Raw genomic sequence first — 27513 nt, forward strand, 5'->3', positions numbered from 1 at the left:
TCCACCTCAATCCTAGAAAGGAAAGCCGTTTGAAGTGGATTAATAAAGGAAGATGAGCGAACTTGTCTTTACCGACAGAAGACACTGCTCAATTGTTTGTTGCTCTCTTTGGACCCACATTTTAAGTGGTAGGCCTACATGTGGTCACAAGGCAATTCTTTTACCTCCTCGACAGTACAAGTCAATGCGAGTCTCTTCTTCAATGGGACACCACATTTCGTAGGAACAGTGTGTCAACATCCTAGTAGCTGCTTGATTCGAGCATTTTGAAAAAAAAAACGCACTGTGGCTAACGTGAAAAGCGAAAGTAAATTTTTTATTCAATAACTGGACCATTTCCACCACCGATAATAAAAAAAGATATCGAAAATTCTAGATTTAATTTTAATTTTATATTTTATTTTATTCACTTATTTTTTAGCTTTTGCATTTTACATTGTGCGCATTTCATACTCTTGTCCGAAATATTTAATGCACGCAAGGACCAAGACTGCTATGCCATAAAAACGAAAAGTTAGTCGATTATTTTTTTTTTTACACTGGCCTTCACCTGCCATTCAAACTGGCTTACGAGCAAACGACGAACCTTTCAAGAATCCATTAGGGGTTGAAAGATTCCCATGGGGTCATTCGATTAACACCTGAATTATATTACGAGAATACAACAGCATATACCATAGACAGTGACAGAATCCATTCACGCAGCATTCTTTTTTCTCTGTTTTGTCACTCATCGAAAACAATAAAGCGAAGAGGGCAGTATGGGTTTCGCTGATGCATCAACCTACCTGCTAATCACTTTTACTCTCAATAAATTGCCAACATGAGATTCCGCAGGAATTAAAAGGTTTAATTCAACGTGCTACTCACGTGCCACCTAGTGCCAACCGAAGATAACTTTCCCGGTCTTACGGCGGGACTGATACACGTTCCATTCACGATCCGTGATTAACAATAGACCATACGATTTTTCTATTGTAGCGTTTTTCATATGTAAGTATCTCTCTAGCATAAACAAGATTCTATTCAATAGATAATAAAAGAAGTGACGAATAAAGTTCATTTTTTATTACTGTCAATTCAGTTTATTCTCTTTGCGAAATTTAACAAGAAACGTCAACTTGTGCCATAAAGAGCTGCAGCGTTTTGCAAGTCTCTTTGGTGCAGTATAAAAGACTTGATAAAACATTTTACATTTGGTAACGGTGTTGGTTCGCTATAGCACCGTTACCATGCGTGATACCATATGCGTTACTAATGAGTGCTTATCTAATGCTAATTGCAGGTCTGGGAATGGCTGAAAAGAGTGACGCAAAAGTCAGGACAGTTTGAAAAATGATTGGAATAATGACCACACTGGCTGGATACATGGAAAGGAAAGGCTATAAACTCCAAATGGAGGAAATTAGGTGTCCACATGAATTATAAACGGTGGATTAATTGGACGACCAAACCCACTCTTTTTTCACGTTCTCTGCAGTTAACCATCACAAAATTGTTTTTATTCTGTTTTATATAAATCAGGCAGAAATGTAAATAAATTCTCGTCGTGACCCTCGAACTGCTCGCAGTTTTGGTGATGATGCAGCTTTAAGAAGTCGGAATGAGCTGCCGCGAGTTCATCTAATGTCCGTTAGGGTAGACTATTAAATTTAGCTGTTGATTTATCCAAACGCAGGGGGGGGGGGGGGAATAAGCAGCAATAATTGGGAAGGGGCAATCAAGTAAACTAATCTTAAGGGCCGTATTCAAAATAAGCCCATAACCATCCCCAAAAATAATCGCTGACGTGGACGTTGGAATGTCTCCCAATTCATCAAAGCCGAATTGTTTGCCATTAATTTCAGAGGTGATGGGAGATGCTATTGTAGTAGCGACGAACAGGAAGAGAAGGACCTGTTGAAGATGTTAATAAGAATATTCAACCAACTCATTGTTATACGTACATCACTTGTTAAATTGCATTTAATTACAAAGTACTTTCAGTAAAATTCATGTTAATATTTGGAACTCCGCTTGGGCTGCGGCGATCCGATAAATTTTTTTATCTTGATCGGGAAGTCTGGGATGCGGAGATCGGACCGAGTTGAACGCGTTTTTACACAGAGGGCATAAAGACAATGACCTAAACAAACAAGTTTTAAAAAATTACCAAACCTGCGCTGTTAGCTCCTCCGAATCCTATGCCGTTACGAGAAATAATACAACATTTGTTTCTTACAATGGAGACACAAAGTCATTTATGTTATTTCATCCCACCATGACTACATCTAAAATCATAGATGTAAACCGTCAAAAAATCGTACCTCTAGAGCCAGAAAAGTTAGTAGACCTAGTCGACAGAGTTGTAAGAGACTCAATATTTTCCACATATCATATGAGCAAAAAGGTTTATTAAAAATGCATGTCTCGAAGATTGAAAAAATAAAGCAAAGAAAAACAATCTTGAAATTTGGGGGTGTGGACGACCAACAGTCCAGATCCAGCCAGTGTGAATTTGACCCACTTTAACTAGGCTACTGCACGTAGTAGTGGTCTCAGATATGATAGATAAACATCAGAACGATTGAACCTTTCGGCGAACCGAAACAGATCCGATTAAAAGCAAGCGGCCGCGAGGGAAACGAAATAACATAGAACGTACGTTTGATGTGAGCCAACGATCATCTGAAGAAATTGCTGAATTAGAAGCAAAGTTACGCGACATAGACAATGAAAACGTGAACTTGACTTCCACGATAGCGACAATGCAGCAGGCGGAAAAGGAGTCTCAAAGAACTTTGAAGATGATGGAATATCAGCTATATCGGAATGTGATGTTGCAATATTGACTAACAACGCGACAGAACGAGGTTCTGATGGCTTCTCCCAAGCCAGTACAAGCGGCTGAAGGGCAGGTGGCAGCGCTTCCTGAAGACCTCATCGCATTGGAGGAAGTTGTAACGGAGGCAGGCGGCACCATTCAAGCAGAGAAGATCGACGAGAAGGGCAGTGCTGACCTCAGCACACAAAATAAGGCAAACACCACTGCATTGAAGGAGGTCGTAACGGAGGCCAGCGGCATTTCTGAAGCAAAGAAGATTAACCCGATCTGCAGCACGGACGTTATACAAAAGAACGCTGATATCACCAAGAAGAAAGGTGGGTTCAGATTTAAACGATGGCTGCAGAAGGGTGACTTTCGATTGCGTAAAGTAGAAACAGCAGTCTAACAACCAGCACTGTTTTTTCACTGAATAATTTTGTCTCGTCCCCGGCTCATGCTATCCTGGCTGCATTCTTGTTTCAAATTTCAGAAATAATCAAATTTACTCCGTTCAGACGATTACCCGTGGTCCGAAGAAGCAAGGCATCCAAAGCAATGCTCTCTCTTGAACTAATAGTGATCTCTGTAATCAGTAAAAATGTATGGCAGTGTCGCGACTTCCTTCATTTTGACCGTTATGGGGGACACATCGAGGCGATTCGAGTATCAAGCTGCACAAAATGCAGTTTCGGTGACTCGATCGTCTCGTTAATGTTGGAGAGAGTCGTTGCAGAGTTTGTTTTGTCTTCGGAAGAACGCGGGTAGTTAGTCGAACGTGGTTCATTTTGTTTAGGACTGAAAGAGAGACAAGAATGGAGGCATGGAGGCATTAGCTTGAAAAAATCATTCTGTTCAATAAATATCTATCAAAAAATTAATGCATGGCCAAGTAAATTATTTAAATTGGGTAGCATCATCAAGTAGAATCAATTTTTAGATAGAAAAACGGGTCGTTAAAATTCCAAGTTCTATACAGTCTGTTCTAATAAATTGACACAGTGAAAGTTGGTTTCAGGGATTGTTCCGAGCCAAGCTGATGCAAATTGATGCCTGTAGTTGAACAATGTAAGTGTAAACAATAACGTCATCAAATTGCAATTACTAAAAATTATTGGGTGATTAAAGGCACCGATCGATTGGAACAGCGAAGGGTATAACGAGATGCACTGATGGATGCGGTGACTCGCAAAAGGTGGAACTGACACTTTCTTAGTAGAAAAACAATGGAAGAACGCTAGAGGGTGGAACAGATTTGTAAAAGGGTAAAGACAAAGAGAAGGGAAAAGGGAAAGCGAGAGAGCGCAGAGGGGTACCAAATCAAGACAGAAAACAATGATTGTGGTATTATTTTATACAGGGAGGGTTCGGGGATAACTGACACAAGTTCTAAAAAACTTACGTTTAATAACGCTGTTCCGTATGATGCACTGCATACATTCTTGCATGTTTGGACTTGCATCGTTATCATATAGTTCGCAAAACATGATGCGAATTTCTGGATTTTCAAATATTGACAAAAGTTAAAACAACCGCAGTTGGTAGGATTCGAACCTACGCTCCAAGATGGAAACTGATTTCTAGTCAGTCGCCTTAACCACTCGGCCACAACTGCCTTGTAAATTAAATCGCAATATTCCAACATGTCTCTGTTGGCTTGCTCAGTTACAATTTGGTCAATTAAGGCAATTTCCCTGTTAAACCAGATTTTAAAAAATAAACACAGTATTTTAAATTCATAATGTGTGTTCAATTTTTGTCAAAGACAAAATTAAGGAAAATGCGGAAATTCACAGAAACGTGAAGCGCTAAGGGGTTGCCAGTGATAACATTTTTCAAAAAAATGCAGCGAAGAAAAGAATTTTTTCTGTACGCCTACAAGCATCCAGCAAGTATAAATAAAATCGCAATTTATTTATAACTATGCGGGTTTCAAACTCAGGCGATACGGAGTTGCTGAGATGACGAGAGCTACGGATTGATGCATTACATCTTCAGAAAAAGAGGGATTTTTAAAATGTTTAGAACTTCCACACGTTCAGTCACAAATTACTTCAGTAAATGATGTACGGAAACTACGGATGTACGCTGATTTCGAAGTCGCCGTTGCTGCGTCTTACGTTGGCAAAAGAGACCGTTTCTTCAATTTTCCTTCTGTAGCCATTGTTGCATTTTGCATCAGAAGCATTCAACAACATCAATTATCGAAGTGCAATTCCCACGAAGGATTTGAGTGGGCTTTGTTTGCAAAATGGGAATTCGACTAGAGTTTGAGACTGGAAGGAAAAGATAAACTGACGTCGTGGATGGATTCAAGGAGTCCCTCCTTTTAGGGAGTGGAAGCTCTTTGGTACAAGAAAAATTCCACATTTTACAGAGTGCTAGCACGATTTTCCACAGTTCCACTCGAGTTCGTCTGGACTTACGTAGTTATTGTATTTTGGGCTGCTGTCAAAAATTGTCCTAATTGAATCCCGATTTTTAATTCCTGCTTTCCCGAAATGGGTATTGAGCAAAGTGCGCCTACTCAGTCGTCAGGGGTGAAGAGCTCGACAACCAATCCTCATAATAAAACACGGCAAGATACGGCTCAAACTTCTGATGAGAATGATCGTTCTTCTCCACATCCAAGTCTGTGTTCTTCGGATGTTGATGTTCCTTACGTTTCATATACGGTCAACAGGCCGATTGGAGGTACAGAGGCGGCATCATTTCTTTCACTGAAAATTAAGTGTCATCATACTGTTGCAGCTCATATAGAATAATTCAGATAGAGAAATACTTATGTTGTATCAGTGTGCCATTGTGTCACTGTCTTTTATTATTTAAAATAGTATCAAGATATAATTGCAATGCATTTAAGGGCATGTTGGAGGAACTGTGTTTTATGTGACCAATGACTGTTACTGTCTTTCATTGTGCATAGAATCTCCCAAACATCAAGGAAAACCAAGTACGAGAAGTGCCAAAAATTATGGAGTCTCGTATGCTCCTTCACATCCATTAAAAGGAAGAAACATAGTGGTTGTCTCCCAAAAATCAATGCTTGATGATGGAGAAGAAGACTCTGAGATTCTCAACTTAGGAGTAATAGCAAATTTTTCGCAAAGTTCTTTTGATCTCAAGTTGATTCCTCATTATTTATTTATTTTCAGAGAATACCTTTGTTTTTGCCAATCATTCGGAGTTCATTGTCTACAACTCATCCAAGGGAACCAGACATTGTTGATCGCCTTGACAGTGGAGCTTTGCAAAATATTGTGGGACTTCTTGAAGGACTTATGAAACAAAATGCAGATCTAGTGGCTTCTGATCAGAATCAGCTTACTCAGAGCTCAAAAGATATTGAAGCCCAACTTGCAGCAATAATGATGGCGCTAACGGAAAGGCAAAAACTGTATGCCAAATACGCTGAAAAACTGGCCCGAATCCACGAGGTCTCACATTCTTTAACACGTTGCCACTTGGCACTCGCAACAGCTATGGATAGCATTGAAACCTTGAATCGCCAGTTGCCGATACCGGAACGCCTGGAAGAATTCATCTGGTCTACTGGTTAAAAACCTGTGCTGATTACTGATATTATAGAGCTTTTGTTTTTCCGTGTGTTTCATTCTCGTCATTTGATTATTCTGTTGATGTACACCGCATCTTTAAAACCACCGTTGTTTTATATTGATGTATTATCCGTCTTTTCGATAACTTGCATAGATGGACGATCACGTTACCAAGAAATTTCACTGTAAGAGCGATATTTAGTATTGATGAGCGCTAATGATGAAACCATATATCAGTTGTGATGGAGCAAGAAGGAAAATAACGATAAACCGTAGTTACGGCTCCATGACGTTTTCTTCTCGAGGTAGATATCTCTGAACATTTCTTAAGTTATTTGTTTATCACCATGTATCCGGACGGTACCATATATCATAACAAATTAGCCTGTAGGACGTTCAAAAACAAAATTCTAATATCGTTTTAGCTCAGAAAGATTGGTACCGAATGGATATACTTTTTTCCTGTAAAAAACCATGTCTAAATTTTGAGTGAATTTTGCGATCCTCGCTTTTGAATTGCGAAGTTACGTGAAATATTACACGCAACAGTGCTGCTTAAAAAGACGAATTCACAAAAATTTTACTTTGTTCAAATAATTTTCTTGGATCGAAATAAAGGAAATCAGAAATTGTGCTTATCGTATGTAAAAATGAATTCACTTTTGCCAAACCGTATGGAAATCAACTTGCCGCTGACTTATAAACTGTTGAAGTACAGTAAAAACTTTGGCTGGGACCCGATTACCTGAGACACGGCTTACTACCGGAAGGTACTGGCGCGACACATGAAAAATGTGTGTTCATTAGTTTTTTGTTTTTGTGTTTTTGTTTTATTTATTTGATTATTATTTTTTTTTTCATACCGGGTCTCAGGTAATGGGTGCCGAGCCTTGGTAGAAACATTCACTAGTCTAACAATCTCACACTCACAAAGCAACACAGAAAAGAATATGTGTTGTTGGCGGAGATAGCAGACAGTTCTCTGGTGTTTCAGTTATCCGAAAACAAATCTTTGTTGTCAAACAAACATGAGGAAATCTCGGAGAATGTGTTATGCGTGTATTAGGTCAATCTTTGGCCTTTTAAATGGATTAATTTGGGTACTTGATTATTCACTCTTTGATACAATTCACGTAGTTACAATATAAGTTTATTCTATTTGTGAAGTAAATATCTAAATGCATCAAGATTGATTGATCTGGTGTTGTACTGTTTGAGTTTAGATCATTGATTTTGAAATGGCGCCAATACCCCTTACGATTTTGTAGATGAAGAAGCAATTGCGTACTATATTTTTAGTCATATTAGGCTTATGTTTAACATTTTAATTTCATTCATGAACTACAAATAGATAGTTGGTGGTGGAGTAATAGGAGTTGCCATCTGGCTACGAATATCTTACAATGGATATGTTTCACTTCTACCTCAACATGAGCTTCTGAGTTTAGATTCTGTAGTTCTTATGAGTGGTACAGTTTTATTTGTCGCTGCTTTTCTTGGCTGTTCTGGAGCCTGGTTCAAGAGCTCCTGCCTCCTCATTTCAGTATGAAACAAACAATATGTGATTATTCACTTCAAGCTTTTTTCTTTTTATTTCTTTTTTGTTTTTTATTTTTCTATTTTTGTATGCATATTGAATTATTTTTCCACAACTAGTACTTCATATTAGTAGCTATGCTATGTGGAGCTGAACTGGTTTGTGGAATCTTGGGGTTCATGTACAGTGAGACATTTTCTGTATCACTTCAGCAAGAACTGCTTACTGGTATTCAGACACACTATAATACCAGTGAACATTATGCTGGAATAACCCTAGCTTGGAATCATATTCAGCATCAGGTAAATGAAAATAAAAATTAAATACTATTTTTACCTCATATTACATGTGTTATGTAGTAAAATTTTCTTTCCATATTCAGCTCAGTTGCTGTGGTGTTCATCACTATGAGGACTGGTTCAATATTTCAGCTTGGCCTGGGGATTCACGTGTGCCCCATTCTTGCTGCATCCCATCATTTCAGTACATGGATGGTATATTAGCAAAATACTGTTCTTCAGCTCTTGAAATGATAACAATATTTGCAAAAGATTGTGGCCAGTTGGAAGAAGTTTCCATGTGGTTTCCCTCCGGTTGCTACCAGAAAGTCCAAATTTGGTTCAAGGAGCGTCTTTATCTAGTGGGCATAATTGGGTTCTTTATTGCCTTCATCCAGGTATCATACAAATTCTACTAACCAATGGACGACGTGCAGATGTGACGTTTAAAATTTTTTTCCTCGCAGCTTTTGGGATTAGTGTCTTCGATGATTCTGTTCTGTGGAACTCGACGCCGAGCCGGGTTCAAAACTTATAAAGCTGTTAAATCGCAATCGGCGGTGCTATAGACCAGGAAAAAAGAACATTTTTCCGTAATCAGTGGATAATAATCTCGCACACTGCAATGGGCACATTTTTTATTTATTTTCTAAATTTACCATTGCATGCTATAGTGTCAAATTAATCAAACTAATTCTAGTAACATAAGACCGCACAGTTCAGTCCATACTGACTGAGCGCGATACCTGAAAGTGTATGGCAAACTATTTTCCTCGACAATCCAACTCCGCAAGCACAATTTGAGCGGTAATAGTCGCAACCCTTTTAACCTGAGCTTCATTTCTGTGACGAATTATGTAGACTTTAAACTCTGTGATACGTCTACGATCTTTAACTAAGTGCAGCTTATTATGAAATGTTATTTAGTCCTCACTTATAGCAAAAGCCTTCTATTGTAACGTCTCGGAATCTCCAGATTTTAACTGAAATACATTATATTATTACCATACAGTTCCGCATTTGCCATTTTAAACTTTGTTTTCTATTCCCCCTCCTCCCAGTAATCCATAGATTTAAAAAATTTTGCTTTACCTACAGTATTTCACGAAAGGTTTGCAGTTTTGTTTGAAATGCTGCAGAATGCTCGTAATTTGCGTATGTTATTTATATCATGTCCAAGCAAAAAAAAATCGTTAAATTTGTGTTTCTTATGGAACAAGATTTCATGTTGTTTTTTTCACACCAATCACAACGGTATTTTAACGATACCAATTCTTGAGTCATTCATGTAATTTACAACAACTTTTTGTTTAATGTCCCTAATTTCCTAATGATTTAGTAATTTCTTTACACAGGCAAGCAGCACACAAGGGCGTCTGATAGATTGTGTGAAGGGAAAAAATCTTTCATAAAAAGTTACACAAAAATGCTGGAGATAATCGAAGAATATATTTACGAAATCAAGAATGTTTTATAACATGTGCTATATTAATTAAAGTAAGTAATAAAACTTTTTTTTTATTGGCTGTTCCAGCGCCTTGTTAATTACATACAAAAATTAATTAACTTCAGAAAAGTTCTTCAGACGGAAATATAATGCAGTAATAGAAAATGGATTGTTATTGTCTTTCCGTTAAACCAGTGATTGATCAATAATCATTGTTGCTCAGTGCGGTAACAGTGAAACCATTAAAAATAAAACAAATATGAACATAGAATGTAAAACATGAAACTGTAGACAAGCTGAATCCCAAAGTTGATGCATGGCGCTTTTCACTTTTCCAGGAGAAAATTGTAAAATCCAGCTGCATAGAGAAAAAATTTAACTCTTGTAAGCACCGATAATGTCCACCAGTAGGAGGCGCCAGCATATAGAACGTATGGGTAACCGCTTCTTTCCTGAGTAGAACCGAACTTCTAAACGGTCTTTTTCTTAACTTTCAGTTGGAATAATCTAAAGTAAATGATATAACTAATTAAAATTAACGTCTGCACCCAATTTAAAAATAAGCCCTAAAAGATAGGGTGTAGTATTCTGAGCAAAATAACTTTCTGAGTAACCCCTGAAATAATCGTAATAACATCACTCATGATTAAGACCACCATCAACGGGCACATAGATGAGCAAGACGTACCCCTATACAGAAGCACAGTAAGTTACACCTTTCCACAGATTTTTTACGATAGCTGGTCTTCTGAAACTAGCCTGATCAAATTTTGTCATGAATGTAGGCTATATGCTACCATGCTATACTTACGACGTGTGGATGACACACGATTCACGGGATACTTGATACTCAACATAGTCTCCGATATAGTCTCTACGCCAATTATTTCTTACCATTCAATTACGCAAAGCAAGCTTCTACAATTTGCTTACTGCCACTTTAAGTGCGAATTCACAACTTCGAAATCAATGAAGACCCAGCTGAGAAGACATTTGAATCTTTCATCGATTTAGGGGAAAATTTATATGGTTTTCCCTCCCTTTATCGGGAAGTTTGTTGTAAATCAGCATGTTTTTACAGATTTGAAAGCTTACAGTAACGTCAATCTAGTTTTTAAAAAAGCCCTTGTAAAACCAAAACCCCCTATAGTTCTGGTAAAGATGTTACGCGATTGTGGAGTTCAAGTCCAAGAAGATTGAGATTTCATCTCAAGAAACGGCGTTTCGGTTCACCAGAGCACCGATTCTCGGCTGTCAACATTGTTGAGTATGCTTTAGAAATGATTGGATCGTTGAGTCGATCGTATTCGTTATGAACACGATAACGACGGCTTGCACAGCGAATGTTACGTAAGAATTTTTTTAACAGCTCACTTAAACTTTCAGTTTGATTCTGCCAATAAACTGACACCGCATTACTTGAAATTTGTACAGACATTCTTTACGGATCAGTAAATCAATTTTACGACAATCTTTTTAAAATATAGAGAGCGTGCTAGGCTATCTAGTTCGTTCACTTTTACCAACTGGGTCGACCGTCAACGAAACTGTCTTCTCTTTATACGCAACTATTTGGTTGGTTCTAAACCTATTATCTTTACAGGGACACTACTGCAACCGTGCAAGGACGAGTTTCTTAAAATTTGGTTATTGCGTCGCAGGTGTAATGGGATGAAATTTTTTCTAGTCTACTTGTGTCTGCCTTTTTTTAAAATCCAATTATAGTGTACTCAGACACTGTTTGAAAACCCTTAAGTTATAGATTTTCTTCTATCATAAAGTTACTCTGTAGACTGATGCCACCAAGGTTTGAGACTTCTCGGATGTATGTTGTCAGAACTCTGTTTAGTTCATATGTTGTTTGGCGTCTTAACTGTACTGTAACGTATAGGCGACTACAAGACGAATTTTCTTGTGCTCTGTTTTATAATAATTTTTTAGTTTCTTCGTTACTCATAATGATTACAGCTTACAGCAAAAAAAGAAAAAACAAGGAATCTTGACTGTGACAGTTCGTCAACGATTTTAGTATTATGAACAGAAAAGGGCACAAGATTGGAACTCAAAATATGTATTCCTCTTTATTTTCGAGCTCACCCCATGGTCTTTGAATGTTATATCGAAAAAAATTCCTGTTCGGACTGTTTTGAAAAGCATTCTCAGGGAGACGAATATAAACAGACTCGTTCGCAAGTTCGTAGGCCTAGGCCAAGAATAAACAGGTGTCTGCATAGCCACACCGTCGTTAACAAGAACAAAGCGCGTCCAATATTATAATCATTGAAAATGAAATTCTTTTTTTTTTCTTTCTGGAAATATGGAAATTAACGTGAATGAGCACATGGAATAAAAACAATCGATTTACACTTTGTGTTTCTTGTTTGTTTTTCTAGGAGATTAGCAACTCGTTGCCTCAGTATACGGCTTCAGGCCAAAACTGAGAACTTTCATGTCCTTTTTTCAAAATATTGCGAGGATTTAAGAAACACCTACTGGTAATGCTAATCATGAACTCCTACGAATTTTAAGTTCTTTCGTAATTTCTTCTAATGGAAAGTATAAAATTTTGTCTCAAATAATATTGTTGGAAAAATTCAGGAAACTGGTCAAAAAAGAAACATTCGGCTTTTTTACGATATATGTAATCATATGTGGAATATCTTGATGTGTTTATTTAGCTGTGGAAAAAAAATTTATGACATAAAAATGAGGTCCAACTGGGCTATCAGACATAAATCAATCTTATTCGCCCATAACTTGTTTTTTGGGAACAAAATACTGTTTTAACTTTTCGCGTTCCATTATTAACAACCTGGCGAAGGCGATGTGTAATTCTACAGGAGTATAAAAAAATTGATAATAAAATTCCTTTATCTCGCCAAGTGATGAAGCTACTCGACCTGTAAGCTATGGCTATGGTGGTGTGTTGACTTATTCGACATAGTTTGAAATCATATGTTGGATCATACTACACGGGCAAGCTTTAAGATTTCCAGGAAAAAACCCGACATTCACAGAAAGAACAAGAAATCTTTGGTGTTCAATGAGTAGGCTATTTTATCCTACTATTCCTCTCTACTTCCAACAAGTATACTGCTTCTAATCCTTTATCATAGAGAGTGAGACAATAAAAATTAAAGATGATAACAGCAATAATGAGAATGCCGAGAGAATGCCAACCATTCAGTTTCAGTCGTTCAGAGTTTCAGACTTTCAGTTTTTCCCTCTTATGTTTTGCTTTTGGCGGTTTTGGTTTTGGACAATTTTGGAAACCCATTCATAGCGCTCGGGCCCGCGCCAATCGGGGAACTTTTCAGTCGATTCGGTGCGGGAATAATCTTTATCTGTGCGGTGATTTCGCTGATCAGTGCCTTCCCCGATTATCAATGAATAGTGTTCTAAATTGGCAGTTGCCCTGCGGCCAACAAGAACAAAATGTGACCCTAGTCACGTGATTCTCGTTGGCCTATCAGAACGCAAGGTCACTGGTAAGACTAACCCCCTAATGGCTGACCAGTGTAGCACCGATTATAGCACCGTTCCGCACCGAACTTCCCCGATTCATTTTTATCGGTGAACGTTAGCGGTGTCCCCGATTAGAATGTGATCGGGGCTGATCCCTACCCATTCAAACTTCAAAGAAAACAATTTGGTAACGCGGCATCGCTGTTAGAAAAAACAAATGACTAACGATAAACGATAGTAAAATCTGTTGAGTATTAGCATAGACAACGAAGTGGAAGACCACGAAGGGGGCCAAAAGGGTAGGGGGAGAGAGGGGGAAAAGGGGGGAAAAAACGCAAAAAGGGGGGAGAAACCCAAAAAAAAAAAAAAATTTTTTTTTTAAAATTAAAAAAAAAAAAAAAAAAAAAAAAAAAAAAAAAAAAAAAAAAAAAAAAAAAAAAAAAAAAAAAAAAAAAAAAAAAAAAAAAAATGTAAATTATTTAGTATGTGTGTATTACTTTTACATTGTTTTATTTTTCCCCATTTCCCCGAGACAAAATTTTTTTTTTGAATTTTCGAGATAGGGAGATGGGGAAAATGGAAAAACATTCGATTGTTTCCCTTTCTTTTATATAGGCGTTAGCGGTCTTCCACTTCGTTGTCTATGGTATTAGTATATTCTGCTGTCGTTTGACTTTGCCACATTATTTAAATGTTGTAAAAAATTTGGAAAAAATATCACGATGTCTTTTAATTTGTCTTCTAATCAACCCTCACAACCTTCCACTTTTGGAGCACAGACGTTTGGTGCACAGTCGTTTGGCAAGTAAGAATTGTCTTCTTGATGCTGTACAGTACATGAACTCCTAGTGGCATAATCTCTTTTTTTCTTGTTATTTTTCCTCTTTCTTTAGTCCTGCACCATCAAGTTCCTCGTTCTCTTTTGGTACTGTCCCAGCAACTAGCAGCGCTGCACCGTTTTCGTTTGGAACCTCTACTGCTCCTCAGCAAGCCGGAGGTTTCCAATTAGGAGCAACCAATACATCTTCAGCGGGTAGTTTTGGCTTTGGATCAACACCACAAGCTACACAAGCTTTCAGTTTTTCAAGTGTTCCTTCAAACACTGCAACTGCCACAACATCAGGGACAGGAGCTACCTTTGGATTTGGAGGATTTAATGCAACAGGTAATTTATAGATACTGGGTTCCCTTTAAGTTAATTAATAGGGATTCAGATTCTCTAGACAATGGAAAACAGTCTATAAGTTGCAATTTTATAATGAAAATTGTGTGTTTATTTTTTAAGTCTTGTTATTTATAAGGTCTTTTTTCTGAATAATTTTTAAAATTTGCTCATTAATATGACTAAATTTATAAACTTACTTGTATAGCTGGCAAGAATTGAATCACCTTAATGTTACCACTGTGTTAACTACAATGTTAGTGGTATTAGGATGTAATTAGATTGAACTATTCTAAACATATCACATGTTCTACATTGCTAAAGTTCTTACAGCTGCTGGTCTAATGTTTTCTTTTTTAAATTTGAACAAATATTTTAGGGTTTGGATTGGGCTCAGTATCAAGTGCACCTTTATCTGGGCTTTCTACCAATGTCATATCAACTACAACAACAGCACCTTCTCTTGGCCTTGGGGGTATTAATTCCACACCATTTGGAGGTGATCCTGCTGGTAAGCTTGCCACATCATCTTTTAAAGTAATATATATTCATTTCATTTGAAACATATTTTTATTTGACCACTCTAGCATCAAACTCACAAGGAAAATCTGATTCCAAAGCTTTTAACGAAATGCCAGTTCCTGCTGAGATAACTCAATCAGTAGAAGAGTTCAAGTAAGTTGACAAGCAGGTTTTTCTTTGCGCAAAGAGTTAAATCTTCTTTGATGTATAGAAAGCATGTGAAACAACAAAAAGCTAAAAAAGATGAGGTCAGTCGAGGAAGTAGCAAAGCCCCAGAAAAGGTTGGCGAAGAAGTTGAGACGTTGAAGAATATCCTGTCCAATTTGGCCAATAACATTCAGCAGCATTCTGCCCTGGTTCACAAACTGAAGCATGATGTAGCACTCGTAAGTCACACCTTGCTGTTCCACTTAGAAACAGAAGAACTCATTTTAATTGATTTTAGGAAATAAAAAATGCGGAAATTGCACAGCGCACCAAAGAAACAGCGCCAAGTATGCAACTGGATAACACCTCGCCCCTAGAATACTTTGTGCGCTTAGTGGCCGATTTCGAACAGCGGATGCAGTTTTACAAGTAATTAATTTTGTAATTTTTTTTTTTTAAAGCTTTTTCACTTCATTCTACCCTTTTGTAGGCAACAAATCGAGGATACAGAAAGAAATCTATTGGCCATGAGCAAGCAACAAGCGTTAACACCTCAAGGTAGCGAACGCATTTTGGTACACAACTTTCTGTATAACATTTTCCATTTTTTTTTTGCGAAATATTTTTTCAGAATTGATGGGAACGATGAAAAAGCTGCACGAAGCTTTCGTTTTGTTGGCTGGACGTGTCCATATGATTCATACTACGCTTCAAAACTACAAAGACGATTATTTGACATACAGACGGCGAGTTTTGAATGATCCAACTGATATTTTTGCATCAAAGAGCCATGTCTCTTCCAAATCGTCACTGGTTAGCCAATTAAACAAAATTGGAAGTGGGCCGTCTCCATTTGGAGGTATAGAACGCATTTGCCTATCACTAGTTTTCAGTACTTTATTTTTGTTCTAATGTGCACAGGCACTTCAGATCCGCTATCTCGAACGTTGAATCATCTCTCCAGCTCTGTTCAAAGTTCTGGTGGTACTAGTGGAGGTCTGAGCTTTGGCTCCTCGTTAGCTAATAGTAGTTCTGTTCTGCCGAGTAGTAGCGCAGGTAGTCTAACCTTCGGGACGCCAAGTCGGTCGGCAGGTACAAGTTCTTGGACCAAAGAATGGACCAATTTCAATAAACCAATCCAGTAGCTGTCAGCTTCTTTTGCTGGCTTGTACTATTTTATAGTTTATGAAGAACGTTTTTGAATACCCTTTTATTTTTCCATCGCTATTTTTGTTTATTTTTTTTTCTTCCCCCTTTATTTTTGTTTTTGTATTGGCAACTTTAGGTTTTTTTGGTAGCTCTGCGCAGTCGTTGCAGTCAGCCAATTCCAGCTTCCAGTTGCAAAGCCCGCCCCCTGGCAATAAAAGGAACAAGCGCTAAATTTACCCCTGCACTCTTCTTCTTCTTCAAGATTCATGCTGTAAACATCCGTTTTTGAATAAACGATAATTTCCATATGCGTCTTCTGCACGTTCTCAAGTATTCGAGCAAAAAAAAAAAAGGACTGTCCTTTCGCTCTCTTTTTCTCTCTCAGTAACCTAAAGTTCTGGCTGCCGAACAGGAACACGTGCTAGCGTCGCAAGAAAGTTTTATGTTAGCTTTACCTGAAAAAGAAAAAAAAGTTGGGTTCGGGCGCTATAGTAGTGTCAGCTGTTGGATAAAGTCTTCAATTGAACTAATAGAACGGTGAGTGCTCTTGTAAGGAACTGTCTTGCACGAAACATGGTTAGTGTTATACTGCAACTGTCAACTGTTGCCTGAGGTCATACCTGGAATAGTACTGGTGCATGACGTCGGATACGATAGACAACTTGCAGGGTTGCGGCAAAGATATTGATTTCCGTTCCAGGCAAGAAGTTTCGATCGTTGAAATTGGTCTCTTACAAACAAAAAGCTGCCCGTCCATTTGCAGCAGCTATATAGCGCAGTGCGCCTTGGTTGGCCGATGTCTTGCGTACATCAGATTACAGTGAATAATTGCATTCCAATCTTGCTAGGAAATAGCTTGCAGTCGCATCTCGCATGAAAGAGCACACGATTGCCTCGGGAGTGATCGATTCATTGCTTAAGATCGTCCAGCATCCAGGTCTTTATTGTTCGACTTTCTTTGATGCAGAACGTGAGTGCACGAGACCGTGCGCAGATTGTTTGTTTTGTCGGCTCAGCGATTTATTTTTGCAATCTGATCACATGAACATAATGAACACAACTGATAGTCTATCTTATATTTCGATAAAAGGGTGGAGTGCGTAGTACAGTTACTCAATTAGAGACATTTGTCGCAATGGAAATGGGGTACAAAAAAAGAAAGGCACTTTTAACCTTTATACGGGACGTCAACTGTCTATGATCTTTAATGAAACCTAGAGTCAGCCAAAATAATGATGGGTGGATCAATAAAAAGAGGATGTGACTGTACAATTCGTTAACGAGCTCTTGCTGAAGTCATCGTTAACGATCGTACTCGCAGCAGGCAACATCAGCTCTATTCCCTTGTCAAAAAAAAAAGGAAAAAAAAACTAGTAAAAGCGACGACGAGAAGCGGTCCAGCGGGCGGTTGTTTTATCATGCACACTTGTTCAGGGAAGGCCCTATCTTTTCCCGGTCTTGGGTCTTGACAAACGCGCTGTATGTGTTACGCTTTATTTCAGAAAGGCAACGGATGGTCGCTAGTTCTGATCCTCCCCCATGTTGTCCGGTTGCCATAGTCGCTGCTCCGAACTGTATGCTACTCTCGTTAATGCTGCACTGTGTGCTGTGCTGTCTGTTTATTGAATTTCGCCTTGCTTGGCCGTCGTCAGCATCTCGTGACTGACTATCACGACACATTTTTCTATTACTGATGCTACCATCGTTTGTTTTCTTCTTTTCGAATGGAGCGAGTGAAATTGTGCATGTTCAGCTTGTTCTTTTAGCCCGGTGTTTTTAGTTTTCAACGTAGTAGCCGTCAAGACGACGTTCGTTTGTTATTGACATTTACACACTCTCTGGCTAATGCTATATAGGTAATCCGTTGGATCTATAATCGTTGGACTTTGTTTGTTTTTCAAATGAAACTTCGGGAGATATCGTAGATTGTGCAGCACAGTATTTTTGATTTCCAATCATTTGACTATTTTTTACACAAGTCTATGGGCAATTGAAATATGTAACCTACCATATTCAACACAATTCAACCACTTCACTTTAGGTTAGGTAATCTGTGGCTGTTATCAGGAAATGGATCGTTCTTCAGTAGAACCTATTCCTTCACAGCCTTCTTCACCAAACCCCTACACGTCCACACCAAACAAGTTCAAGAATGCTTCGTCTACAGAAAGTGCCCAGGTGCCGCAGTCTGTTATAGATCCAGTTCTTTGCAATGAGACTCAACAACTTGACTGGCAGGGATCGGGAAATGGAGATTCAGCACCTTCTAGCAGTCCTGGAACGGCCCCTGCATCTGGGTATATTGTTGCCAGAAAGGAATCTTACAAACTACAGAGGAAGAATTACAGGTTCGAAAAGAAAAAGGCTGCCAACGAGTTGCTGTGTTCCTTCAAAGACCCAGCTGTTGTTGTTCTAGCAGATTGGCTCAAAGGTAAAACCATCATTTCTCTTGTGTGATAAAACAGAATGTATACCAGATACAGACATTTAAAAAAACACTTTTTTTAGTGAGAGGAATGCTTAAGAGCTGGACAAAGCTATGGTGCATTCTGAAACCAGGTGTCATCTTGCTGTACAAGAGTGACAAAGCAAAGGTGAATTATATTAGCGGTCTCGAGTAATGTTTTAGTCGTAAATTATTAATTGTAAATTTTCTGCAGGATTGGGTTGGCACTATACTGTTGAGTATGTGCAAATTAATTGAACGTCCTTCGAAAAAAGATGGTTTCTGTTTCAAATTATATCACCCCTTGGACCAATCGATATGGGCGCCTAAAGGCCCCTTGGGAGAAACAATTCGTAAGCAATAATTAGCAAACATTAAAGAATAACCCCAAAATTTAAAAACCACAAACGTTTTTATGTAGCCGCGCCAATTCAGCCGCTCCCCACTTCTCACTTGATTTTCCGCGTGTCCTCTCAAGGAGCAGGCAAATGTTGGATGGATGCCCTGGAATTAGCCTTGAAGTGCTCTTCTTTGCTTATCCGTTCCATGAGCACTCGAAGCACCAATTTGGCAGAAGGTCTTGTCTCGGACCTTACGTCTGGGCAGCCAAGTTGTGGTGCGCCAGCTTCTCAGAGCGGCGAAATTCACTGGAACGATTCGGATTTCGAAAAACATTTCAAGGATCAAGGTAAACAATACTTTCAACTTTGGAATGCGTTGCGCAATTCGTGGTGGAAGTGAATGATTTTTGTCATTTGATCAATTCAACCCTGCCAACGTAAACAATAGCGCTAGAACCAGTACTTGATTCCCTAAGAGTACCATTGGTTTCCATAATTTCACCTTCTTTCTCCTCGAACGACTCAACTCCTATGAGTGCCCAGTCCACCTGCTCGAGTTTGAACAATTCACCGCAATTGCAAAAAATTCGTTATTTTGCTCGGTTTCCACACGATTCGTCGAGGAAATTGTTAGAACCACAGGATTGTGGTAACGGGCCAAATAGAAGCCTTTGCGGTTGTTTCTCAATGTAGATGCTTTTGATTGCAGCTTTTTTTTTGCCCTTGCCGCTCCTGGTTTTTTCCCCCTTTAGATTTCGACGATACTAGTCATACGGATGAAAATGATGTGACGGAAGCCGAGCGCCGGTCCGGCTCCGTAGTAGATGTTGCCGATTTCGCCACGATGGGGCCACGTCTTCCTCGAACACGCCACGATTCGCATCATTCTGATTCGGAATCTGAGGAAGATGAGTTGAGATCGCTCGATGAATCGCCTATCGAGACGACGTACGTTGTCCAACAGGAAGAAGAATTTGGCTCGGTATTGCGCCCTTTTATTAAACAAATGATTTCATAACGTAATATTATTTCTTTTGAAAGACTGGAGAGTTGACGGAAGAATTGGCGGATGATAACAAGAGCTTAATTTGGTTCCTTGTCAAACAAGTGCGTCCAGGAATGGATTTGTCAAAGGTAGTCTTGCCTACGTTCATCCTGGAACCGCGCTCTTTTCTTGATAAATTATCTGATTATTATTATCACGCGGATATCTTGTCCAGGTTAGACTCTCGCTCTCTTTCACCATACCTTCGATTTGGTATCCGTTTTAACTACTGTGCATTTTTTTTTAAATATAGGGCGGTTTTAGAAGACGATCCTTTCACGCGAATGAAGACAGTGGTTCAGTGGTATCTGTCTGGTTTCTATAAAAAACCAAAGGGACTTAAGAAACCATATAATCCTATTCTGGGAGAAGTTTTTCGTTGTTGTTGGAAACATCCAAACGGATCCACTACTTTCTATATCGCCGAACAAGTGTCCCATCATCCTCCCATATCGGCTCTTTACGTCACTAATCGTAAAGATGGTTTCACCCTGTCAGCTACCATTCTGGCAAAATCAAAGTTTTACGGTACAATCTCTACTACAAATAAATCTAGATGCAATTGAGCCTCTTAAACATCCCTTACCTGTAGGAAACTCATTGTCTGCTCTGCTGGATGGATCGGCACGTCTGACTTTGTTGCCGCGTGGTGAAGATTACATCATCACTATGCCTTATGCTCATTGTAAGGGAATCCTTCTTGGGACGCTCACCATGGAAATGGGCGGCGAAGTCTGTCTCAAATGTGAAAAGACGGGCTACCGCGCGGATCTAGAGTTTAAGCTCAAAGTACTGCCATCTTACGTCATAAATAAATTAATTTTTGTATTACTCCTTATTCCGGTTTTATTACAGCCGATGATTGGCGGTGCGGATTTTATGAACTACGTGACGGGCAAACTTCGATTGGGCAAAGAAACGCTGGCCATTATTTCAGGCTATTGGGATGACTGCATTACGATCGAAGACAAGCGAACGGGCGAGAAACAGACACTGTGGAATCCAACGTCAGAAGTCAGAGCTGCGAGGCTCAAGCGTTGGACTGTTGCAGCTGAAGAACAGCTTGAGTATGAATCGGATAAATTGTGGAGCAAAGTCGCAGCCGCCATTCGCCAAGAAAATCAGGTCAGCATTGACTTTTCTAATCTAATAAAACTGAGTGTACATTTCCTTTTTCTTTGATTAGGAATTGGCTACGAGCGAGAAAACCATTTTGGAAGAGGAGCAAAGGAAGGCCACCAAATTGCGAATATCCCAAAATGAAACGTGGATCCCTCGCTGCTTTGAATTGGATCCCGTGACGGATTCCTGGCATTACCGACATGCCGACGTCCGCCCGTGGGATCAGCGCAATGACGTTGTCCAGTACGAAAGTAACTTTGTTATTGCCACCAAAACTCGGCATCGAACGCCAATGATTCGTGAAGCCAGCATAGTCAGTGTCGAAAGGCAATCAGAATCTATTAGGCAACAGTTGGTCTTGTCGCCAAACGGGGCCGAATTTCGGAAACCATTGAATGAGTCTAATGCCAATGGAACAAGTGCCATACGGCGAAGGAATGTTGACGGAAGCATCAGTTCTTCAGCCGAAGGTGATCAGATACATAGCTCTGAAGAAGACAGTCGATTGATGGGTGATAAGCGCCAGTTGAGGAGTGGACCCACCAGGTAAAACCTGTTTACAAAAGAAAACGGAAATCATGTTAATTTACAAACGGTTTTGTTGTGGAAATAGCTGGAATCATGTACTGCAGTACCTGGAAGAATCGCATCGTGAAACGCAGGACAAATTGAATCGGATTCAAAACAGCATTCAGTCAATGGTGTTGCAACAGCATCAGGTGATGGGTCCAAAGAGGATGGCGCGTGGATCGGCATCCCGTGACCTTTACCTGGTCGTTCTAGTGCTGGCCCTGTGCCAGGTGGTTCTTTGGTTGTATTGGAAGAAATGATCGTCGATTAATTTTCGAAAAGTTTATTTGATTTTAAAGTTAAAAAAGATTTGTTCGCAACGCCAAAAACCTCACAGTCTATTAAGAAATCTCTGCGTGCTGAGGCAAGAGGAAAGAATGAGTCTTGCTTTTTACATGAAACAAAAATGAGGTAATATGGTGAAGTAACGAGAGCTAGTCGATCCGTTTCCCCTCTTGCCCACTCTACCCAAATGCGTACTCAACACCAGTCTTTTTTTCCCCCATTTCTTTATTTAAAAGTGATGTGAACTATTGGAGCAAAAGCATTCCTTCCATGTTCTATTTATCCAGATATTTATGAGACATTTATTTAGTATGACCTCATGGCAAGGGACTGTATTTGTGATGCAACAGGGATTTTAGGGCGGAAACAAAACAGGAACTTGCAGCCGAAAACGATAAGTAGAGAGATCAAGTGCCATGACATTTGATTATATTATGTGCTGTCTTGACATTCCTCCTCTTCCATTGATATCTTTCGACTTTTTCTCCCTTGCTTATTGCCACATTTCCTTAACTTTGCTTCGATTTTCCTATCATCTTCAAGTCGTCAATACTTTTCTCCTATTTCTCTCCCTTTCGTCTTCTCATCCATCTGTGCCGAGTTTTCACCCATTCGCCTGTGTCAATGCGAAATTGTCCATTTACCAATGATATATTGTGTTACACCTTACATGGCAAGATCTGTGAAACTGTATCTTTTTTCGATTATAAAGCGATATCCTCTCAATACACGTACACGTGTTCCCTCTGAATTTAACGTGTCATCAAGTGATTTAATTTAAAACTATTCCCACTTAATAATCCAATGAAGAAAAATTACTTGTTTTAGGAACAAAAAATCAATTTCGCCCCTAGGTGGGCTCGAACCACCAGCCTTCCGGTTAACAGCCGAACGCGCTAGCCAATTGCGCCATAGAGGCTATGTTTGTTTGACTCAGCCAAATAAACTATTTTGAGTAAACTTGTGTAATTACTGACCACAATAACGGTCCATGGCGAGAGCGAAATGAATGAAATTGTTCAGTTATGATGATCCCCTTTCATTCAACCTGCTGCGAAAACCACATTTGAACCCTAGGCTTTCCGACTCTCCATGGAAATGATTTTTCGTAGAAATTCGATAGTTTAAATCTAAACGTATCGTCTTCGTTCGTCTCTTGGGAAAATCATTCCTGATTACCATATTGCTTCATTGCAGGCCGTCACTTGCATCCTGTGGGTTGTACCATACCAACCAAAAGTTACATGATGGGCCAAGAATAGACGGCCATTGACGCAAAACACCGGAAATGCCGAAATATTTCCCATCTCAAACAAGCCATACCGGTTTTAAGACACAACAACCAGACTGCAGGGCAAAAATTATCACTTTTTTCCTGTTTTTTCTTTTTTTAAAACAGGGAGTCCTCTGTCCCAATATAGAACGCATGGAATCCCTTTCAGTTTCAACATTATATTGCCTAATTTGGTAACAAAAGACAAATGTAAGCCACGCGCACAAAGACCGTGTGAAAGAATTGGCCTATTTCGTTCAACAACCATAATGTCATATCAAACGTTAAAAACGGGACCGAGAGGGAAACTTGTGTCGAGGGGCCTCGGCCCGCCTAGAAGCAAGTAGCCTATTGTTGACCTCAATACCCAAGTAGGAGCTCTTTCGCAAGCCAACGACACGTTTTAAAAGAGAGAATGAACCCGAAGCCCACCCCAAAAATGCAACTATCAATGGTATGTGTACGCTGTTTTGGAAAAAAAAAAAAAAATAAAATTGAAGAGAAAAGAGGCAGAAAGATGTTTGCGAGAAAGTGGAGCGGGGTCGATGACGTCAGGTGTGCTCTACCTCAAAAATAAGCGAGACCACCAATTTAGATTTTATTTTTGCAAACACCTTTCGTGCGGATGTTTTTAATCGATTCAATAGTACAAAGATAGCAACAATAGCTGGTGAAACGCAACTGCATCATTTTGGAGAATACGTAAAAAAAAATTTGGGTTAGGTGAGTTAATTGATGTTAGTTCCCCTATAAAATTCTAATTGTTTGATTAGTACTTGTTGTACAGGCAAGCCAAAAAAGCAACAAAGCAAAGGACCAACGAAAATGTTGAATCAATCTTGGCAGCCAACGATGGTGATACTTTAGATTCAGCCATAGGCTCTGGTTGTGGTTCGACTTGACCAGATGGTTGCTGAGGAGCAGACGACGCTTTCGATGACGGCTCAGATTCGTTGAGAAGTGATTGCGATTGTTGTGCTTGAATGGGTTGTTCGACCGTGTCTACTCCTTTGGCCTGACTCGATTCTAACACGTCTAATTGAATTACGTTTGATATTATCTAAGAGTGGGATATCTTTGAATAATATTTTAATACCTTTCTGAAGAGCTGTTTCAGCATCGAATTTGACCAAGGTGGTCATTGAAACTTCGAAAACCCGGTCGGTCCGGTCCAACTTGGCTGCTCCTGTTGTTTGTGTTGCCGCTCGCCTTTTACGACCGAAAGCCAGTTGGTCGTTACTGCACTCAACCTGTGCAATAGACACGCACGATTAGGTCATCGTAATGGGCAATACATTTATACGTTCAAGGATCGTAATGTTCTCATACCCCTGAACAACGGTCAAGACAAACATCAATGGTGCCCCGGAAAAGAACGAAATTCGTTTCGGGGAATTTAAATGCTCTGAATCTCGCCGTCAGCGTATCACCATCGATGGTATTGAAATTCTCAAAGAGGTAAGGATCTACTGAGCATCTATAAATAAGTGAATGACAATTTTTATTGAGACTTGAAAAATGATTTTTAAGTTAAATTCACTTACCCGTTAAGAATAATGGTTTCCTCTTTGGTTCGTCGGTCCGTTACGTCCATGTAAGACACTCTAAGACCGTAAGTCGAGGTGCTGTTAGGATCCAGGTAAACTTCCATTTGCAGGAGGGTGCCCGGTTGAACGTTCAAATCAGAACCAACTAATTGGCCATTTTGGCGCACGGCTATGCCCAAAATAGGCTCTGGTGCCCGTCCTTCAATTACAGTGATGTCATACTCCCTTGGTACATAGATTTGTTTTTTTCCTTCTTTTAACATCTTGACTCAATGAATGTACTTTGAAAAAGATTTGCTCATACTCATCTTCCTGGAAATCCGGTGACAGTTGGTCCCCCTGACGTTTGGCGCGATGGCGTTCCGGATGATGTGGCATCCACCCGCACTTAACGAGTATAGATTCCTTCTCTTGTGATTCACTTTCGACCACAATCCGATGATAGTAAACTCGATGGCCCTTAATTTTTGTTTATAGTTTTGAAAAGAAAAAGATTTTTTACTTAAACATTTTTTTTTTCCTGTAGAAAATACTTGAAAAAATGAACATCCGGTACGTGAATACCGTATACTTGCCCGCCGTGGAAAATATAATTTTCATTGAAAAAAAAAAAAAGTAAGAATAAAAGAAAACAAAAAACTAACGTTCGTTTGGTCGACGACTTTGGTCATTCCACAGCGATAGAACTGGGCGATTGATAGTCGGAATGAGGCGGTATTGCCTTCCATCGTCGGTTGGCAACCTGTAACATTATGATCAAAAAGAAATACGAGGAATTTTGAGGTATGGCTTTTTGCAAACCACCTGCCGTAACAAACAGGAAAAATGGATAAATAGATTACCAATGTCTTTGCCGTATTCTTTCATTCCTTCGAGATAGACATCAGTGACAGTATCAGGTAGAATCATTTCTACTGCCATCTCAGCCGTGTCGCATTTGACTTTGTGCTGTACGCCTATTGTATGCGCGGGGGAAAATAACAAACAAAAGTTAACAATCTCTAGCCGAGGGAATATTCCAAGTCTCAGTGATTATGGCCTTGGTTGAGCTAAGATGCGGTTTTTTCGGGAATAACATTCACTTTTTATTCCATTACAAGAAAATAATTCCCACGTCAATGAATTTTTTTTTTTTTTTTATCTCTGTGGGATAAGAGCGGCTGATTCTCACGAACGAGGCGAATGATCGGGTTAATGATTGAAACATACGTGTGGTATATTGAAAATGTCATTTGCCATTTAAATCAAAATGGATTTTGTCGATTTTCGTTGTGTGGTCAAACTCGATTTTACGCAATACGTTGTCGTCTGCTTGGCTACCACCTTTCACCTGTTTACAAAGACGCAGCGCCCACTAACAAGAGAAAAAAAATGACATGCAAAACATACCTGACACTTTTGATGCGGAAGTGAGGCACAAAACAGCAGAGGAGATGACGAATGCCATCCACGGAATAACCATCTTGATTAGCAAAACGACGGTTTGTTATATCTTCGGATGATTGTTGTTATTTTCTCTTTGTAACTGGGCGAACAAGAGAGAACGGCGTGGAGCTTGTGACTGTTGGAAAGTTAGCTCCGTCACTGACTGAATACAAATATTTCCCCTGCCGTGTTTTGTCCAACCGAAAGGCAAGACGAAGAAGAAGGAAAAACCTGCTCAGGTGGTTTTTTCTTCTTCTTCTTCTTCTTTCATTTCCCTCTTTTTTTTTTCTTTCTTTTTCACGTCCCTCAACCAGCACAACCCCCGGTCGTTTATATCTAAGGTGTTGCACGGGCCGGCAGCCAACACGATATACTGAAAAAGGTAAAAAAAAAAAAAAAATGCCCTCTGGCCAATCGTTCTCCCTCTTTTTTTTCTTCCTCTCTCGTCGTGTTATCATCCGTCTACCTTTCCATTCTCCATTTCTATAGAGAACGAGGGGATTCTTAAGAGTTTAGTCGTCTTGTTATTCTTATTCTCCATTTTCCTTTTGCCTAGGAAAGATGTTCTTTTCGTACAGAAGAAATGCTTATCGCTTTCCATTCCAAATAGGTAAATGTTTAAACATTAAATTTGCTTTCAAAATGTATGTGTGTACACGTTCTTTCATGTGACGCCATATAAGGAAATGATCAACAGGCAAATCTTTCTCCGTGAAATCACCACACCTTAGAAAAAAGATGCACTACTCATCTTCGATTGTTTTTGAAAGTGCAGCATCGGGTAGCAAACATTTCGGTTAGCCTAACTCAACCAACAAACAGTCTGCAATCAAACATTTAAAGGATAATTTTTCAATACACGAACATGATAGGCAATCGACGGTTGTCATAGGCAACCCACTTTTATTTTTAACACGAGGAGCAATTGCAACGCGATATCGAAAGGACTTGCGTCATTTTCATTTCACGTCAGCAACCGGTGTTGCCACCACCTGCTCGAAACACCGGCGTTTATACAACGTTTCTTAGGTACGATGCAAGCAAAAATAGAATTGTTGTTTTGTGGGTGTCGAAACAACCAACAGTTTTATTGCGATGCTGGTAGATATCGAAAAAAAGTTTACATCCTTATATGCACTTTGTATCGAGATAATCATTTATCCTTGTAAACAAGAACCAACAGCTATACCTAATCAATAATCGGCGGAATTGAGCAATGTCAGCCTTGCTCCACGTCCTTGCCTGAAAAAACAAAACAAAACAAAACTCTACCGTCATCGCCAACTATAAGCATTTTCCGACCAACTTGGCAACTTCCGTGTTAAATAAATGAAAGAAGAAGTGTTTAAGACGCGACTTGGCAACGCGCATTGCGAGTGATGTCGTTGCCTT

At 39.4% G+C, this 27513-nt stretch overlaps 5 protein-coding genes, 3 long non-coding RNA genes and 2 other non-coding genes across 13 annotated transcripts; 6 read left to right on the forward strand and 4 right to left on the reverse strand.

Annotated features, from left to right (window-relative positions):
- Positions 1-635: 635 nt before the first annotated feature.
- Positions 636-1561, forward strand: LOC123472489. Its single transcript, XR_006646933.1, has 2 exons — positions 636-993; positions 1286-1561. It is a non-coding gene; the product is annotated as an uncharacterized LOC123472489 (long non-coding RNA).
- Positions 1562-4336: 2775 nt separating this feature from the next.
- Positions 4337-4418, reverse strand: Trnas-aga. Its single transcript has one exon. It is a non-coding gene; the product is annotated as a tRNA-Ser (tRNA).
- Positions 4419-5194: 776 nt separating this feature from the next.
- LOC116922347 (BLOC-1-related complex subunit 5) lies at positions 5195-6994 on the forward strand. Its single transcript, XM_032928742.2, has 3 exons — positions 5195-5497; positions 5730-5890; positions 5959-6994. The coding sequence occupies exons 1-3, from the start codon at positions 5305-5307 to the stop codon at positions 6361-6363; spliced, it is 759 nt and encodes a 252-aa protein (XP_032784633.1). The 5' UTR covers positions 5195-5304; the 3' UTR covers positions 6364-6994.
- Positions 6995-7267: 273 nt separating this feature from the next.
- LOC116922342 (tetraspanin-9) lies at positions 7268-9184 on the forward strand. 2 transcript variants are annotated; one of them, XM_032928736.2, is made up of 6 exons: positions 7286-7460; positions 7712-7903; positions 8017-8199; positions 8280-8391; positions 8449-8573; positions 8643-9184. In XM_032928736.2, the coding sequence occupies exons 1-6, from the start codon at positions 7389-7391 to the stop codon at positions 8742-8744; spliced, it is 786 nt and encodes a 261-aa protein (XP_032784627.2). In that variant the 5' UTR covers positions 7286-7388; the 3' UTR covers positions 8745-9184. The 2 variants fall into 2 exon arrangements, with proteins under 2 accessions (XP_032784626.2, XP_032784627.2); XM_032928735.2 differs by having other exon boundaries at positions 7268-7460; positions 8280-8573.
- A 418-nt stretch (positions 9185-9602) lies between these two features.
- LOC116922376 lies at positions 9603-11455 on the reverse strand. Its single transcript, XR_004393973.2, has 2 exons — positions 10791-11455; positions 9603-10129 (listed from the first exon to the last, which is right to left on the reverse strand). It is a non-coding gene; the product is annotated as an uncharacterized LOC116922376 (long non-coding RNA).
- Positions 10062-11040, forward strand: LOC116922395. The gene is made up of 2 exons (XR_004394004.2): positions 10062-10327; positions 10408-11040. It is a non-coding gene; the product is annotated as an uncharacterized LOC116922395 (long non-coding RNA).
- A 1788-nt stretch (positions 11456-13243) lies between the features above and the next one.
- Positions 13244-16373, forward strand: LOC116922315 (nucleoporin p58/p45). Of its 2 annotated transcripts, XM_032928699.2 has the most exons (11): positions 13253-13338; positions 13734-13892; positions 13981-14252; positions 14629-14760; positions 14837-14924; positions 14983-15157; positions 15217-15347; positions 15409-15476; positions 15550-15777; positions 15840-16010; positions 16204-16373. In XM_032928699.2, exons 2-11 carry the CDS (start codon positions 13810-13812, stop codon positions 16296-16298), a joined length of 1443 nt encoding a protein of 480 aa, XP_032784590.2. In that variant the 5' UTR covers positions 13253-13338; positions 13734-13809; the 3' UTR covers positions 16299-16373. The 2 variants fall into 2 exon arrangements, with proteins under 2 accessions (XP_045030007.1, XP_032784590.2); XM_045174072.1 differs by lacking the exon at positions 15840-16010 and having other exon boundaries at positions 13244-13338.
- A 1275-nt stretch (positions 16374-17648) lies between these two features.
- On the forward strand, positions 17649-22627 carry LOC116922303 (oxysterol-binding protein-related protein 8). Of its 2 annotated transcripts, XM_032928678.2 has the most exons (13): positions 17649-17923; positions 18109-18498; positions 18576-18661; positions 18728-18866; positions 18935-19201; positions 19303-19503; positions 19607-19836; positions 19896-20074; positions 20153-20427; positions 20492-20688; positions 20755-21024; positions 21086-21567; positions 21635-22627. In XM_032928678.2, the coding sequence occupies exons 2-13, from the start codon at positions 18138-18140 to the stop codon at positions 21849-21851; spliced, it is 2904 nt and encodes a 967-aa protein (XP_032784569.1). In that variant the 5' UTR covers positions 17649-17923; positions 18109-18137; the 3' UTR covers positions 21852-22627. The 2 variants fall into 2 exon arrangements, with proteins under 2 accessions (XP_032784569.1, XP_032784574.1); XM_032928683.2 differs by lacking the exon at positions 19303-19503.
- A 94-nt stretch (positions 22628-22721) lies between these two features.
- Positions 22722-22795, reverse strand: Trnan-guu. Its single transcript has one exon. It is a non-coding gene; the product is annotated as a tRNA-Asn (tRNA).
- Positions 22796-23734: 939 nt separating this feature from the next.
- On the reverse strand, positions 23735-26302 carry LOC116922329. The gene is made up of 8 exons (XM_045174092.1): positions 26086-26302; positions 25539-25652; positions 25341-25438; positions 25001-25155; positions 24694-24921; positions 24479-24626; positions 24246-24399; positions 23735-24184 (listed from the first exon to the last, which is right to left on the reverse strand). The coding sequence occupies exons 1-8, from the start codon at positions 26156-26158 to the stop codon at positions 23919-23921; spliced, it is 1236 nt and encodes a 411-aa protein (XP_045030027.1). The 5' UTR covers positions 26159-26302; the 3' UTR covers positions 23735-23918.
- Positions 26303-27513: the final 1211 nt, after the last annotated feature.

Source organism: Daphnia magna, linkage group LG5 (genome assembly GCF_020631705.1).
Source record: "Daphnia magna isolate NIES linkage group LG5, ASM2063170v1.1, whole genome shotgun sequence".
NCBI classification, from domain to species: domain Eukaryota; kingdom Metazoa; phylum Arthropoda; class Branchiopoda; order Diplostraca; family Daphniidae; genus Daphnia; species Daphnia magna.

What these genes read in the sequence shown, in the direction of transcription:
- LOC116922303 (XM_032928678.2), top strand. Translation starts at nt 18,138, where the DNA reads ATGGATCGTTCTTCAGTAGAACCTATTCCTTCACAGCCTTCTTCACCA. An exon ending in ATCTAGAGTTTAAGCTCAAA is followed by an intron (nt 20,689 to 20,754) that starts GTACTGCCATCT and finishes GTTTTATTACAG; the next exon opens with CCGATGATTGGCGGTGCGGA. An exon ending in TTGAGGAGTGGACCCACCAG is followed by an intron (nt 21,568 to 21,634) that starts GTAAAACCTGTT and finishes TTGTGGAAATAG; the next exon opens with CTGGAATCATGTACTGCAGT.
- LOC116922347 (XM_032928742.2), top strand. Translation starts at nt 5,305, where the DNA reads ATGGGTATTGAGCAAAGTGCGCCTACTCAGTCGTCAGGGGTGAAGAGC. An exon ending in GGTCAACAGGCCGATTGGAG is followed by an intron (nt 5,498 to 5,729) that starts GTACAGAGGCGG and finishes CATTGTGCATAG; the next exon opens with AATCTCCCAAACATCAAGGA. An exon ending in CTGAGATTCTCAACTTAGGA is followed by an intron (nt 5,891 to 5,958) that starts GTAATAGCAAAT and finishes ATTTATTTTCAG; the next exon opens with AGAATACCTTTGTTTTTGCC.
- LOC116922342 (XM_032928735.2), top strand. Translation starts at nt 7,389, where the DNA reads ATGAGGAAATCTCGGAGAATGTGTTATGCGTGTATTAGGTCAATCTTT. An exon ending in TTTTAAATGGATTAATTTGG is followed by an intron (nt 7,461 to 7,711) that starts GTACTTGATTAT and finishes AACTACAAATAG; the next exon opens with ATAGTTGGTGGTGGAGTAAT. An exon ending in GGAATCATATTCAGCATCAG is followed by an intron (nt 8,200 to 8,279) that starts GTAAATGAAAAT and finishes TTCCATATTCAG; the next exon opens with CTCAGTTGCTGTGGTGTTCA.
- LOC116922315 (XM_032928699.2), top strand. Translation starts at nt 13,810, where the DNA reads ATGTCTTTTAATTTGTCTTCTAATCAACCCTCACAACCTTCCACTTTT. An exon ending in GGTGCACAGTCGTTTGGCAA is followed by an intron (nt 13,893 to 13,980) that starts GTAAGAATTGTC and finishes CTCTTTCTTTAG; the next exon opens with TCCTGCACCATCAAGTTCCT. An exon ending in CAATCAGTAGAAGAGTTCAA is followed by an intron (nt 14,925 to 14,982) that starts GTAAGTTGACAA and finishes TTTGATGTATAG; the next exon opens with AAAGCATGTGAAACAACAAA.
- LOC116922329 (XM_045174092.1), bottom strand. Translation starts at nt 26,158, where the DNA reads ATGGTTATTCCGTGGATGGCATTCGTCATCTCCTCTGCTGTTTTGTGC. An exon ending in AAGTCGTCGACCAAACGAAC is followed by an intron (nt 25,156 to 25,340) that starts GTTAGTTTTTTG and finishes ACAAAAATTAAG; the next exon opens with GGCCATCGAGTTTACTATCA. An exon ending in GAAACCATTATTCTTAACGG is followed by an intron (nt 24,627 to 24,693) that starts GTAAGTGAATTT and finishes ACTTATTTATAG; the next exon opens with ATGCTCAGTAGATCCTTACC.